General features: G+C 37.7%; 1 protein-coding gene across 5 annotated transcripts in view; it reads right to left on the bottom strand.

The window, feature by feature from the left end:
• Window positions 1-16395, bottom strand: part of Fgd4 (FYVE, RhoGEF and PH domain containing 4) — a 278130-nt gene that overhangs the window by 106792 nt on the left and 154943 nt on the right. For all 5 annotated transcript variants that reach the window (XM_008829641.3, XM_008829642.3, XM_029561875.1 and 2 more), the window contains one exon: window positions 11717-11842. In XM_008829641.3, the coding sequence (XP_008827863.1) occupies window positions 11717-11842 (126 nt within the window). The remainder of the gene's footprint in view (window positions 1-11716; window positions 11843-16395) is intronic.

Here is a 16395-nt window from a genome sequence, read left to right as displayed (position 1 = left end):
GGCAGAAAATGCCTGCCAATATGCCATTTTGTTCCAAGGATCAGTTTGAGCAAAAAAGCACTAGAAAAATAGTCTTTTGACCTTGCCCTTTCCTCCCTATGGGAGATGGCCTTTCTACACCAGAAGAAAAGTAACATTCTTATCCTCATTAATGGGACGGCTGAGAAAAGTCACTATTAACAAACCTTGCTAAACTAACCCTGATCTTAGTTTTCTCCAGTATCCTGCAGAATAGTTCTTTGGTACTCTCCTGTTCTCATGATTTATTTCTCTTTATCTAATTCAATATATGAGAATTCAGCCCAAAAAGCTTTTTTTGTAAATGGGGGGTCCACTATTTTTCTTCTGATGACTCCCATATACATATAAAAATTAAAACATGCGTGCTTTTCTCCTGTTAATCTGTGTTATGTCAGTTTAATTCTTAGGCTTAGTACATATTTTAGAAGTAGAGAGGACAGAATTTTACTTTCATACATGTGTAAGATGAGTTAGAAACAAGCATTAAATGATACTGCCTTTCTTACTATCAACATTCTGCAGATTAAGATCTATAATTCACTGGGAATGGTGAGCCAAGCCTTTAATCCCAGCACACAAGAGGCAGAGGCAGTTTGAGGTCCACATAGCAAGCTCCAGGCCAGCCAGGACTACACTGCCTCAAAAACAAAACAAGACAAAACAAAACAAAACAAAACAAAAGCAAAACAAAACCCCAGCCAAAACCCAAAAAAATCTATAATATAATACAAAAGAAACTTAAAATCTAGAGCTAAGAAATCATGATTTATAAAACACACAAAGTCAATGTGTATAAAGGTTTCAGTTGTTTCTGAATTAAACCTACAATAGGGAACAAAAGATAATAAATTGTAGCAAGAGTCTAAAGCCATAATTTACTATTGTTCTTTACTGGTATTAGAGACCACGAGAATGGAGAATCTTTATACAATTCCTTCTTTTACTATTTCTTCCCATTTTGGTTTTACTTTAGATACTACCTTAGTTCTATAGATAAAAACATGACACTAATTTGTCTTTTAAAACAAGTAAATTTATTTCTGGATTTAGGTTTTTACATTGACAGCAATTTAGTATATAACCACAATCCTTCCTTACTTCATTATTAAACTTCTTACTGCAATATGACTTTCAGGGAAAAGCCACTCTGAGTCCAGACTGTCTACTATAACATCTTTTACTAAATAAGAACATCTAAATAGTCAGGTGTGCTGGTGTACACCTATCATCCCACAATTTGGGAGGTAGAGGCAGAGGGATTGTTGAGTTCTGGGATGGCCAAACAGTGAGACACAACCAAAAAATAAAACAAAACCAACAAAAACACTTAAGCACACCCTGCTAGGACATAAGCAATTTCAGAATCATGTTAGCAAGACCCTTGTTATATGTCTAGATTAAATAAAAACCACGTTAGAAAGCCAACATAAGTTGTTTATTTTTGTTTTGAAAACACTTCTTAGAATCTTTCTTATGCCTGATGCATTTCTACTTTCCTACCAATGCAGCCTGTGTTCTCCCCACACCACATACCATACAGCTTTTTCTTGGCCTTCAGGCTTTTGTAACACCTGGGCTGTGTCTTGCAATCTTGTGGTCTACTTGGCAAACTCTTCTACTTCCTATACTGTACATCTAAGTCATCAACTCTTACAGAACATTCCTCTGACTATACCACCTCCAATGGGCCTCTGACATCCTCATGCCCTGCCTTAAAAATATTTGGCAGAAGAAGAGAATGGTATACCAATGAAACAAAATAGAGGACCTGGAAATAAACCAGTACAGCTATGGTCAACTAAATTTGGACAAAAGTATAAAAATTATGTAGTGGGGGAAAAAAGCCTATTCAAATAGTGCAGGCAAAACTGGAGATCTGCTAGGAGAAAAACGAAATTAGGTCCATATCTTTCAGCCTGTACAAAAATCAATTTAAAGTGAATCAAAGGCCTTACTTTAAAAACTGAAAGCTGAAATTGCTAGAGAAAAATATAGGGAATACTTACTGATACAGGTACAGGCAAGAACTTTCTGACAGAACTCCAATACCACAGTAGATAATCGCAAGAATCAACAGACAGGACTACATTAAGTTAAAAAGATTTTGCACAGGTTCAGAAATGATCATCAAGCCAGGTATGGTGGAGTACACCTTTAATCCCAGCCCTTGGGAGGCAGAGGCAGGTGGATCTCTGTGAGTTCAAGGCCAGCCTGTTCTACATAGTGAGTTCCAGGACAGCTATAGGGAGACCCTGTCTCAAAAAGACAAAAAAAAAAAAAAAAAAGGAAAAAAAAAAAAAAAGAAACAATCATCGGAGCATACAGACAGCACACAGAATGGAGCTCTTTAAAAGCTATTCTTCAAATGCAGGGATAATATTCAGAATTTACAAAGAATGGGAAAAAATTAAATACCAAAATAAGTAAACAAAAAACCCCAAACTGCCAGTCACCAAATGGACAAGTAAAATGAACAGACAGCTTTCAAAAAGGTAACAGAAATGGCAAGTATTTTAAAAAAGTATTCAACATTCTTGGCCATTAGAGAAATGCAGATTAAAACTATTTTGAGTTACAATCTCACACCAGTCAGAATGGCTTATCATCAAGAAATTGGACAGCAAATGCTGGCCAGAATGTGGGCAAAGAGGAACTTTTATTCACTGCTTGTATGAGTGAAAACTTGTACAAACCATTACAGAAAGCAGTATGGCATTTTCTCAAATAAGTAAAGAGAGAACTACTGTATGAACCAGTTGTAGCACTCCTTGTACTCCTCAACAGAATACTGACACATCCATGCTTATTGCTGCTCTGTTCACCACAGCAGGAAAACGGAACCAGCCTAGACACCCAACAATAGATGAATAGATAATGAAGATGTACATATGCACAATGGAATTGTATTCATCTGTAAGACATTTGCAGGAAAATAGATCTAGAAAGTACAATAGTTTTAAATAACTTTTATTTTTGAAAATTTCATATAGGTATACAATGCAGTTTGATCATACCCATCTTCCATCTCCCCCTCCAATTCCTTCCAACTCCCTCCATGTCCTCTTTTTAAATTAAAATAACCCTGCATATGCCTAAGTGTGGGCTATCCACTGGGGCATGGGTAATTTACTGGTGACCACAACCCTAAAGAAAAGTGACTCTCTCTCTTACAGTAGCTATTAACTGCCAACAGTCCCTCAGTTAGCGGTGAGGCCTAATATAATACTCTCCTCAATCCATGCTGGGATTCTGACTGGCTTGATCTTGTGCAGGTGACCACAGCTGCTGTGAATTCATGAGTGCAATGACCATGTCATGTCCAGAGGATGGCATTGCACAGCCTTCCTCCAACCCTACGACTCTTATATTCTTTCTGCCTTTTCTTCTACAATGTTCCCTGAGCTTTTGATGGGAGGTTGAGACCAGATGTCCCACTTAGGGCCGAGCACTCATAGTCATTTATTTTCAACATTTTGACCAATTATGAGTTTCTGAATTAACCACTGCTCAATGCAAAAAGAAACATTTTGACCAAGGTTCAGAGTATCCCAGGTCTATGGGTATAAGCATCAATATTGAAAAGTTTGACAACATGATCATTCAGCAAAACAGCAACAGTAAGTTCCACTCTAGGGTCTATGGACTTTTGACCAGGTTTACAGTGCCTGGCTTAAATTCTCTCCTTTGGAAATGGGTAGAATGGGGATATTTAAATGTGAGCGGGGAGAAAGAGGGTTATATAAGGAAGTATGGGGGTAAAGGGGAAGAAGGAGCTCAAGAGAGGGGGCACCATAGGAGATAGATATTATCAAGGAAGAAATGGGGTAGATGGGGGTACTTTAACTAGGGAGGGAGGAGGGAAGGTTAGAAAGGGAGAGGAGAGGTGCCTAGTTTGGTGTAAAAAGCCAGAGGAAACATATTAGTTCAAAAGCCTACTGAAAATTTACACATACGATATCTGTACATGAGTCTATATGTATAGCTGAAGACTATGTAACAAGAAACAGGACAGGATGGAGAAACCTCCCTTTGAGATACTGGCCAGGATAGTTCAAGAGACTCCCAAAATGACACAGGCTACTGCCATAGCCCTTGATGGCCTCCCAGAACTTGAAGGTAAGACCCTACTGCTGAAGACAAGACATTCTCTGGACACAGGATTTGGAGTGATGGAGCTGAAACTGACCTGGAAGCTCCTCCCTGAAGGCTAGTTCCCATCATTTTGGAGAACACTATTCAAGCTGCTAAGGAAGAACATTAATCAATGGTCCAACCCCACCTTTAAGGCCTAATAACCACAACAGTGATCAGCACAGTACACTATATTGGCACAGTAGTGGCACTTTTATACTGGGGGTAATCAACCCATTCAATGGGAGGGAACTCATGTGTGGTACTGTAAATATAGCCAAAGACACATGGCTAGAGAAGTCAGAGATCTTAGAGAACACCCCAAGGCTGCCATATCCTAGACAAATGTAATTTCTTACATGTGCTAAATATGGAAACTTATGTTTACAGACAAGTATACAACCACCACTCATCAAAGAAGCTTCTTTTGTAACAGACAGAGGCTATTAGAGTCCCACCACTGATCACACAGAGCGATTAAGTGTCTGTGAAATGCCCAACCCCAAATGACACATCTACAGTGGAACCTCTACATCTAAGGCTCACGGAACAGAGTGAAACAAGAGGTAGAGAGAATACTAATGAATCTCTTAACTCTCATCAACAAAGCTCTGCCATGCAACAGGGGGCAATGAATCTAGGACTCAGGGACCATTGTGCAAGAGGGAGCGGAAAGATGATTGTAAGAGCCAGGGGAGAAGGTGCATGACCATATGGAAATAGTCTTACAGGCTCTTGAGACCTTGTTCATATGAACTTTCAGCAATGGTACCAGCATTCATAAGACCCATGCAAACTCAAGCAGACAAAAATCTAGTATAGGACTGTGGAAATGAACAGCAGGCTACAATCTTAGCTGAAGAATTACTGGGCAGCTGATTGCTATTGGGTGAGGAAAAGCTGATCTTTATGGGAGTGACTCTAGATAGGCTGACTAGTCTCCAGTGAGTGAACTTGCACTGAGGGTCATCAGCAGACGTTAACTTGACTCACATGATAGAATGCATGAAATCCAGTTTGGGGGCAGGAGGTATGGGAGGGTGCCAATGGGGAAGGGGGTATAGAGAAGACTAAGATGTTGTGTATGAAATACACAAAAATTCAATAATGATATATTAATGAATAAATAAATTCTCTCCTTTGTAGCAGGCTTCAAATCCATTTTTAAAGTGGTTGGTTACCCTATAACAGTCATGTCACTATTGTATTGATGGGCACATCTTCCTGGCAGGTCAATATTGTAGCATGCAGGCTATATCACTGGGTAAGATCACTGATGTCTTTCTATCCCAACAGCCTGTATAGCACCTTCCAGCACTATGAAAACTGGGCAGAAGAAAGAAAGTTTCTTGGTAAAAAACAACCTTATTTCTCTGTCCTGCAACCTAAGTGTATGGTGTCTTCAGCAACAGGGTCTTATCATCTAGTTAAGGCAGGCAACCAAGAACAATGGCAATAGTCTATATTGTTTTTGGAGACTCTGGGGCCTCTCTAACTAATAACTACTAATAGGGAAATGTCTCATGTTTGGTATCCAGATTTTCATTTAATAATCAACCTGCTGTGAGATTCTGCACATGGGGCATATTATCCTATACCAGCTCTGACTTCCTTCCTAGTTCTTCTGCCTCAGGTTGTGAGACTTGTATGCCTAGAAGTTGTGGAACTCCTATATGCCTGTGTTCTTTACCCAGGGTCATTTTGGCCTCTTCTGAGTCTGCAGCTTCTGCCAAATATTGAGGATCTCCCTGTGCAATGCACTGTACCTTGGATCAGTTCTGGTCTCTTCACAGGGTCTACAGCTTCTTCTCAGAGCTGTGGAATACCCCACACCTAGGTGCTTAATGTGGGTCAGCTTTGGTCCCTTATATTGTGTCCCAGACTTTTGTGGTGTGTTGTGGAACTTCCACACCTGGGTGCCTTTCCCTGAGTGAGCTAGAAAGTATAATATTAAGTGAGATGACCACAAACTCAAAAAGACAAAAACCATGTTCTCTCTCATATGTAAATCCAAGCATGTAATATATACATGTATGTATAAACATGAATACAAACATAGGTGAACCCTAAAATATCAGAAAGGAGATCAAGAAAGCAAAAAGAGGAGCTGAGGAAGGGGAGGGAGAGGCAAAAGCTCAGATGTGACATGAAAGAAGAAAAGAGAGTAGTGGGCTGGGTATGCCAAAGGACTTGGGGAGATGGGGAGGAGTATCTACTAAAAACACTTTATCCAAAAAAAAAAAAAGTCATCATGACATCTTATACCTTGTTTGCTAATGTTAAAAATGTTTACATATCTTTCTCAGTTTTATAAAGTCTTAGAATTATCATTGTATATCTGGATGGCAGAAATTGAGGATCCTTTGAGTTTTTGTTTCAGCCCACCTCTTCTGACCTGATTAAGATTCAATGCTTAAGGAAAGTATTCACAAAATAGATTAATCTTTTAATCTTATTGCTTTTATCAAAGATTCAAAAAGGAATATGTAACTATTTTCAAGAATAAATGCTTAGAAGAGGATTTTTTTGACATTCATAAAAGAACTTTGTATATATACAAGATTAATATGTTTTTAAGTTATTTGTCTAATGTCAACACGGATTTTCATGGTAAGATAAAAAGCTTAAAAATTCAATAAAGACTTTAAATTGCCTATGTTCCCTTAGGCCCCTCTCTGCTAAGGCAACCTGCAAGGAAATGGAGCTGCATACTCTATGTTCTTCTATATTAGGTGTGCTCAAGAAAGGAATGGCAGGAGTTGGAAGGATGGCTCAGTGGTTAACATCACTGGCTCATCTTGTAGTGAACCCTAGTTAGATTCCCAGCACTCATGTGGTAGCTGACAACCATCTGTAACTATAGTTCTAGGGGATCGAACATCCTCTTCTGGCCTCCACGGGAATTGAACACTACCTACATGAGGGTAAAACAGTCATACACATAAAATGAACTAAATTAAAATATAAAGGAATGACACTCAGAATAAAGAATTCCCATATACTATTAATTCCATGGACTATAAAGAGGAATAACAGTGTTCATCCTTATTAATCATCAAGAAAATGCAAATTATATTTACAATATGGTACCACTTTGGTCCCATCAGATTTCCATATAGTTAACAAATATTTATTGAATAACTATTAAGCTCCGGGCACTTAATGAGCAAAAGGAAACTCAATAAACAAAAACAAAAAAATAAATCAAATATTAGAATGTAGTTAAGTACTAGGAGAAAGGGCAGGGGCATAAAGGAAGGAGGCAAAAGAGATACAGAGAATGGGGAGAAGAGCATAGGTTAGTGCTAAACTAAACTATGTTCAAAATGGGTCTTTTTGTGAGAGTTATATCTGATCAAGACTTGAAGATCAAGTCAAGAGAGTTACTCATGGAAAACATTTAAGAATGTGGAGCAAAAGCTACACACTTAAAAGGTACAGAGGTTAATGTGTGCTGGAAACCAAATCTGGGTCCCCTATAAGAGCAGCTATTGTGCTTAATCACTAAGCCATCTCTCCAGACCCTAAACATACTCTTTAAAGGCTGGATTATTCATAGCAAGGCAAATGGGTTATTTTTAAAATTTTATTATTTTTATTTTATGTGTATGCCTGTATTGCCTGCATGCGTGTCGTGCAATGCCTGCAGAGGTCAGAAGAGGCTGTCAGATCCCCTGGGACTGGAGTTATGGACAGCTGTTAGCTGCCATGTGGGTGTGGGATTTGAACCTGGGTCTTCTGCAAGAACAGTGTTCTTAACCACTGAGCCATCTCTCCAGCCCAAGGCAAATGCTTTTAATATACCATATTTACATAAATTATTGAAGTTATAAATAGCTTTCCAAGTTTGTGAGATGTTTAAAAATGTTTTAGGTTTAATGACAGACATTATTGAAAGTATGTGAAATTTACCAAAATAATTGTGATCTATGTAGAATGTCCTAGAGTAAAGCTCTTTAGAGAAAAAGAACTATTGTCTTTCACTATTAAATAAGCCATTTTGTGTTCTTCCACCATAGCAGGAAATAAGCCAATAGAAAAAGTGAACAGAAGTTGTTGGGAGATTGACTGGTAGGTGTGTTAGTGAATAAGTCCTTGTTTTCCAAGACCTTAGGGTATTTTCTGGAGTGTAGGCAAAAGAAGTTCCAACTATGGAATGAACCCTTTCAAATTTAGATGCAAATCTAACTTTATCTAATCTCTAGTTCATTTATTTATTTCTAAGTATTTTATTTATTATTTTTACTTTATGTGTATGAGTGTATTGCCTGCATGCATGTAAGTGCACCTATGTCATACAATTCCTGAGGAGGTCAGAAGAGTGCATCAGATTCTCCTCAAACTGGAGTTACCAATATTTTTTTAGTCACCATATGAGTGCTGGGAATCAAACCCGGGTCCTCTGCAAGAGCAGTCAGTGCTCTTAACCACTGAGCCATCTCTCCAGCCCCCTAGTCTCTAATTTAAATTCTAGCTCTTTTACCTTCTTTAAACTTATACACAAGTCTTCAAAAAGATTACTTTTATATAATTAGTAAATGCAAATATAAATCTTACTACAGATACATGATATATAACCAGTACTAATAAAGGTAAGCATGTAACAGTATTCTAAAAACTACCAAAAGTAATTATTAAATTACTAAACTGCAAGTAAGCAAAAATGGCAAGGTTTCACTATGAGTTCTTTTAGGATTTAAATCTGATTTTCTGAAACTCAGTACTGTGGACAGTTTAGTCTGGGCAATATTTTGTTCTGAGGAGCTGAGCTGTGTTATGCAGGGCACTGATCAGCATTCCTACCCTCTTCTTATTCACGTCAGTAACAACTTCCCTGGTGGTAGCAAGCAATTGCCGGGGTTTACCAATGTCCCATGGATGGCAGGAGGGCTGAAATGCCAAAACTGTCTCTAGAACGAGTTCTCAATTAAATTACATAAATGACAAGTCTTTTGCAAGGAGGTGGGAATAAAGATGTCAGAGTGATAATCCATGCTGAAGTTTAATTAGCACCCCATTCACTTCTCTGCCTCAATCCTACAAGGCTCCTAACAGTCTGGAGGAATTAAAAGTAGCCCTTCTGTGCTAAGGGTTTTCCCAGAACAAAGAAAAGGCAATGTGGCACAATTAATGTCAGCCTGACCCTGTTACAACTCTATAGTATAAAACCACTCAATCTAGAATGTATGCTACCATATAGGAGAGACAAAAGGACTGAAGTACAAAGGGGGAACAAGCACAGAGTAGAAAAGACAACACCGTGCTGCACTTTGAGCTTAGCCTTCAGATGTGAATCTGCTGAGCCATGTGCTGGCGAATAAACACTGCTTTTTATCTCTGTTGGAGCTTCCATCAACACTCCTTCTGTAGGTTAATAAGTCCATGTATAGTGCCTTATCTGTCAGCTCCTCTGCTCATCCCAAGATGGTAGCCTACTCCAATGATGTTGGTCTCTATACAGCAAATACTTGAAGTTCTAAGCCAAGTTGTGTTGAAGTAATCTTATTGTAGATCTGCTTTGTGCTATGGGAGATGATGCAGAAAAGCAAAATAAACAAAAACCAAGTCTGATGAGTAAAACAAACAGCTGACCATACTGTAATGATTAAGACAAAGCAAGATGGGGTGGAGTGTTACGGTATGAATGCATCTATCCTCCTAAGATTCACGCTTACATCCTCACCCCATGGTGATGGTTTAAGAAGGTGGGGCCTCTGGAATGTGATTAGGTTTGGGGGGGTAGGACAACCAGGTTAACTTTTATGAATGGGATTGAGGCACCTTAAAAGAAGTGCCAGAGAGACCACTAGCCCCTTGTATACAGGATAGCACGAATCAGAAAGCAGATTCTCTCTCACCAGACACTATTAGTACTTTGATCTTAGCAGTACTTACATTTCTTACTAGAAATGTGAGAAGTAAATTACTGTTGTTAATTAGCTATTCAGTTAATGGCATTTTGTTATGGAAGCCCAAATAGACTGATGTAGGGGAATGAATATGAAGTGTGAGAGTAAAGGATGGGCTACAATTTAACCATAGGCACCAGGGCCAACCAGCATGGGACAGTGTTCTGCCAAAGCATCTACTTTGTGATTTATTTAGTACCTGAAAATAGTCTCTGTAGTTAAACAAAACGGTATATAATTAACCTGTCTTTAAGATAGGAAGTACTGAAATAGCAATATGTTGACTTCAATATTGAACTTCCAAACAACAAAATCAAGGCCAAGTATTGTCTCCCTAAAATACAGGACTGTTTTGTGGTATGGTAACTCAGAAAAGTCACTGCCTTGATTGTCTCAGCATACTGACCATGGAAGACAAGTAGGCAGTGTGCTACATCTTCCCCAAACAAAGCAAAGCCAAATGGGCTTTTTAAATAAAATTCTGGGCAATTATATAAACTAGAATTTATTAATTTTTCAGTTTCCTCAGATCTATCAACTCAGGACCAAGGAGCAAAGAGGGGGTGGTCCTGTGCTTTACACATAAAATAGCTTAACTCATGGCTAAAAATTTTCTGTTTCTACTGATGTCATTGTTAGAGAGAAAACTATGGTATAACCAAGCTAGTCTTTTAAGTCACCAATTATTTGATATTGATTGATAGCCATAAATTATACCATAATGAACACATCTAGCAGTCACTAATACCTCAAAATCTAGTAGATATTTTAAACTTATTAAATATTTCTTTCAGAAATCCTTAACGGAAATTTAAATACATATATATATAAATAATGCATTCTTTGGTATACTTTTTTATTTGCAAGAACGGGAAAGAGACCAAAACAAACACAAAATAGAAATAGATTTTTTTCAATAGCTGGGCATGGTGGTACCTGCCTTTGATATTTTTAATTTTTTTTTAATGTGGAGCATTCTTATTAAAATCTACTCTAAAGAAACAATACATTAAACCACAATATAATTTAAGTTTTTATGTTGCATTTAAAAAGGCTCGGCCCTCAATCATCAAAACTATAATTTTATGCTTCTCAAAGTTAACCCGCAGTTCACTGGTAATTTATTTGTAGAAAAAAGGATCACTGGATAAAACATTTATAGCTTTTCACCCCTGTTGGCCAATCAATCTTAAATGGACAGGCTGTTTGCTTTTCATTTTATTGGAAGAAATTTTCAAGGTCTTATTGTTTAGTATTATCTAATCAAATTCTTGATAAATGTGCTAAATACTGTTCCAGAATTACCTGTTTCAAAGATCTTCTAACATCTAATGAATCACTTCCTCCTGACAGTCCTTACAAACATACTGATTATACGGAAAATAAGTTAGGCCCTGCAGGAATCTGGGCAGAAGACATGAAGAGATCACAATTCCATGAAGAAACACAAGCAATTTCAGCAATGTAAAAAACATCATTAAAAAGAATATGCAGCTTTGTTTAGGAGCAAAGCAAATACTCACCTTCACCTGACACATCAGTGAAAAACAGTCCACCCAGTTCTCCCCTTTTATCACTCCAAATTCTCAGTACTCATTTTCTTCTCCAGAGCCTTCTTTATTCTTGACCTGGTCATAAAGACCCAATACACATACCTTGTGGCTTTGGACTTGCAGCTGAGCGTTTTGCTGGTGTCTTCCCATTTATTCCCTGAGCCCCTGTGGTTGTGTTGCTTGTTGTACAAGGTGGATTGATGGTGACCTTCGGACAGGTTCTGCTGCCTAGAATTTAAAAAGAAAGGGCAGGTAAATACAGAGGCCCAGCACACCTCTTGTCTAGTAAGTTAATGACCCCATAAAACAAAAACTGCTTCTCTAGATTGAGCATAGACATACTTTCCCCACCTGTGCTGTCCTTGACGGGGGTTTCCTGGAAAATATGTTTTGTGCGCTTAGAAATCTTTGAATTCACAGTGAAGAAAGGTTGTGACATAAAGACCCCTCTCTCTCTCAGTGGCCAGAGAACACAGCTGCTACCATTTCAGTATCCAGTCAGTTACTAGCGATTAAGCAACTCAAAAGAATGAAGCAGGAAAGTGCCAATGTGACAGTTGACCTGAAGACCCTCGAAAATGGTTTGAATTGAAATGATCAAATGCACACCCTTTCCCTTATCCATGAGCTTATTGCTCAGATTCCCACAGAGGCTAGGAGCCAAGCGTGTTCCACAATGCTGACACATTTGAAGGGGAAAGATAGTCTTCTATTCAATTTCTGACAAGCTATATGCTGAATTTCAGAAGCTTAAAAAAAAATCATTTACCAGTATTTTCTCTTTACATATATATTCAATTTCCCTCTGTTGGGGATGACATGGAAATATTAAAAACAAACTAAACACTGATTATGAGAAAATAAAATTGTTTCCTTTAAAAAATATATTTATTATTTTTATTTTTTATGTGTATTGCCTGCATGTAGGTAGATGCACTAGTGTCATGCAATGCCCACGGAGGTCAGAAGAGGGCATCAAATCCCCCCCGGAACTGGAGTTATGGACAGCTGTTAGCCACCATGTGGATGCTGGGAATTGAACCCGGGTCTTCTGCAAGAGCAGTCACTCTTAATTGCTGAGTCATCTCTCCAGTCCCCGAGAAAATAAAATCTCCATCAGGAATTAATTATACTGAAACAAAGCAGGTCTTTTAAGAAGCTATCCTTTATTTAAGACAGGAAGTTTCATTTTTATATACTTGGAATACCTTAAAAAAACACTATTCAACATTTTAAAAGTCTTAAAATCATTCAAAACCACAAAAAGGTAACTTGAAAAGTCCAGATAACTATCTACTCAGTCAAATTTCCTCTAAACCCAAATGATCAAATAATATGTATTAAAAACATAACTGCTTTATTTTTTGTGCTCTCCTTAAAATTACGATGGTAAAACAGATCTTAGGAAATATGAACAATTCCAAGTACTATCTGAGAATTTATTAGCAGGCCAATGCTAAAGTATAAATAAAATGGCTTTCAACAGACAGCTTTTGGTTAAAATGGTGTATTTCTTATCTGATTTTAAGTACTATTTAGCAAAACAAGCATTATGGAAGACTTTGACAGAATACTATTAAAATTCTTAACTGAAGAAACAAAAGTTAAATCTTTTTTCTCTCCAAGTGCTGGGATTGCATCTATACACCATCAACCCACCTAAAAGTTAAAATTTTTAGATGTATACTTTTTTTCAGAAAATACACAAAGCCCATGCCTTAAAACTACAGCATGCCAAGCAACTACCCAGTCTTTGAGGGGATTTGGATATAATTTGTACAGTACTTTCAACCTAAAGACCACTTGCTGGGGTCCTGTGAAGGACAGATTTGTGGCTGAATCAGTGAAAAGCAAACCAGAGGAGAAAACTAACATTATCATAAAATGAGACTTTGCCAAAGGAAGACTGAACCTTTGCCCTCTTTATAAAAGTAACATCAAAACTATAAAGAGGGCAGTTAATGTGTTAAATGAAAAAAAGAGTCTTTAAAAAACAGACCACCACTGTCACATATTAAATAAGAAACAATTAGTACATTTAGAAATAAGCTGTTTTACAAAAATATTAATTTGAAATTGAAAACTAGGTGCCTAACTTCTAGACAGGAAGCGTACCCAGTTTGATAGGTTTTTATAGATGCTGTATTTATACAGAGCCTCTCTCAAGGATGCACTCAAAATGTCTACAATAAGAGATCAATTACACAGCTATGTTTTCATCAAGTCATTTTAGTGGAAGAATTCTCAAGGTCCCATTCCTTAACATTATCTAATCAAATTCTTGGTAAATATGCTACAACAATCACGTGAGACAAAGCAGCACTACAAGACTGCGAAGTCTGTTACAGACCTGCCACAGTCAGAATCTTCATTTCAGACTGCTATTCAAAACAAGTCTCTAGCTCCAACCACAGTTGCAAAACATAAAAACACATGGAAGGATACGGAGTACACTAACAGTTTATTAAAGTTATTTATAAGAAAAGCAATAAGTATAAAAGCAGGGCCAAGTCTCCTTCCCCCAGATTTACTGCCTTGCACTTCCACAGAAAGTTTTCTGAGCACTCATGTGTCACATAATTATTGAGAAGAATGTTTGCTAAAACCTGCCACATTTCATTAACTACTCCATCTTCCATCTTGAACACCTGTAACAGAATGAAAACTTTCTGGTTTATGACTGACTCTGCCCCCTTACTTTGGAGACAGTCCTACTGAGATGAACTGAAATCAAAGGTTCTGTCTAGCCAAGAAATTTTACATTAACTTCAGGGGCTCTTAGATTCCAAAGTGACCTATAATTAAACAGTTAGCTTTGGCACAGATATAACAGGTTGTGCCTTTGTATGGATGCGTGTATTACCACTTAAATACTTTCTCATTTTGAGGATTGGGACTTAGTCATTGTTCCTAACTCATTTTGCACTCTGTCTTGTTGGGCCATTGCTTCTATATGAATTCTTCACTCTAACTTCAAAGCATCTCAACCCATCCTCACTGCTGAAGGTATAAGCCTCCCTGTTACAACTCTATAGGTTGCCCTGTGGCTTCAATTTCCTTTACTTGATTTTTTGCAGTTCAAGAGTTAGGCACTATGGTGATACTTTTCAGTGACATATTCTCTTTGACTAGTTAGGGTGGTTTTGGCTACTATTTGCAAAAGTTTTGTGTTGGGCTGTTATGGTTTACGAAATCTTCCAAGAGTTTAGCTCCTTCACGTTTTATGTTTGGACTTTCTCTGGCCATACATTCCAGAGGGAAGCTCACTCTATGGTGTCTGTGACTTCAGAATTTAGCTTTATAGTCTTGCTTATGGCCACAATAACACTGCTTCATCTCCTAGTAATAAGCCTCTTAACTGCCCTGAATTTTGAACTTAGATTTCCATGGATGTAATCCTCAACATAAGCCTGCAAATCACCTGGATCTAAGAGAGCAGAAGTTATTTCTTACAGCAATCTTTGTAGAAATAAATTTCCTGGAAGTACAGAAATATTAAAAACAAATACCAAAATAACAACAACAAAAACATTTAAAAATAATGTTAGATTTACAAAGGAGGTATAGTCAGATTCTTATACAAAAAGGGTTGATCAATAAAATATCTGACATTTAATTAAGCATGGAACATTTTATCAACACTTTAGAACAATACTGAATGATAGCTCTTATTCAGATTTCACTTATTTTCTACAAATTTTTTTTCTCTTTTAAGAGAAAAAACTCATTTTGCACTTTGCTTTGTTGAACCACCACATTGCTTTAGCCATCACTGTCTCTTGATATACTCTAATCTGTGAGAAATACTCAACTGTGAGTTGATATACTCTAATCTGTGAGAAAGACTCAACTGGTCTTGTATGTCTTCAGCACTTTGGAAAAATATTGTTGGGTATTTTGTAGAGAATTCCCTATAAACTGAGTTCCTCATGATATGGTGTCATGGGTCTGGAGAAGACTTTCACAGAGGGATATGCCCATCTCACTTCATTTTGCCACTGCAGGGTATCAGCATGATTAATCTGTGTTTACCTTGGCCACTTGAGCATGGGTTTTGGTCAGATGTTTCTAGTATAAAGCACTGTTTTTTTTGTTTGTTTGTTTTGTTTTTGGTGCGTCTGTACTTGGATGTGAATATGCACACCTGTGCGGGCACATGCAGAGGCCAAAGGATGACAGTGGGCTATCTTCCTCAATTACTTCAAGACCTTATTTTTAAAAAAATCTCTGTGTGGGAGGCACACATACCATGGCCTATGGAGATCAGAGGACAATCTGGAGGAGCTGATTCTCTCCTTTCACCTTTATTTGGGTTCTGAGGATTGAACTCAAGTAGCTATCGCTTTTACCTACTGAACCATCTCACCAGTTCATCTACCTTATTCTAAGACAGGATATTTCAGTGAATCTGAAACTTAAGGCTTTCAGCTAAGTAGGAAGGCCAGGGAGCCCCTGGGACCCCTGTCTCTCCCTGCCCCCCAGTGCTGATGGAGTTACAGATATATGTCACTATGTCTGGCTTTTTATGTGTATGCTGGAGTTAAAAACTCAGGTCCTCATGCTTGTACAGCAAGCACTTTTACCCAGTGAGGCATCTCCCCAGTTGTCAGATTTCTCCTATCAACCCTTTAAAAATTTCCACATTTATCCCACAGACTGTGGAAAAGGGTCCTATTTCAAGTGCTAGCTAAAATGCCTGGGCTAAGAAATCAAGTGCACTGTAATAATAATAATAATAATAATAATAATAATTATTATTATTATTATTAAAATTCTAAATC

The sequence above is a fragment of the Nannospalax galili genome, unplaced genomic scaffold (assembly GCF_000622305.1).
Source record: "Nannospalax galili isolate Female #2095 unplaced genomic scaffold, S.galili_v1.0 scaffold454, whole genome shotgun sequence".
Taxonomy (NCBI): domain Eukaryota; kingdom Metazoa; phylum Chordata; class Mammalia; order Rodentia; family Spalacidae; genus Nannospalax; species Nannospalax galili.
This window is presented reverse-complemented; position numbering and strand designations above follow the sequence as displayed.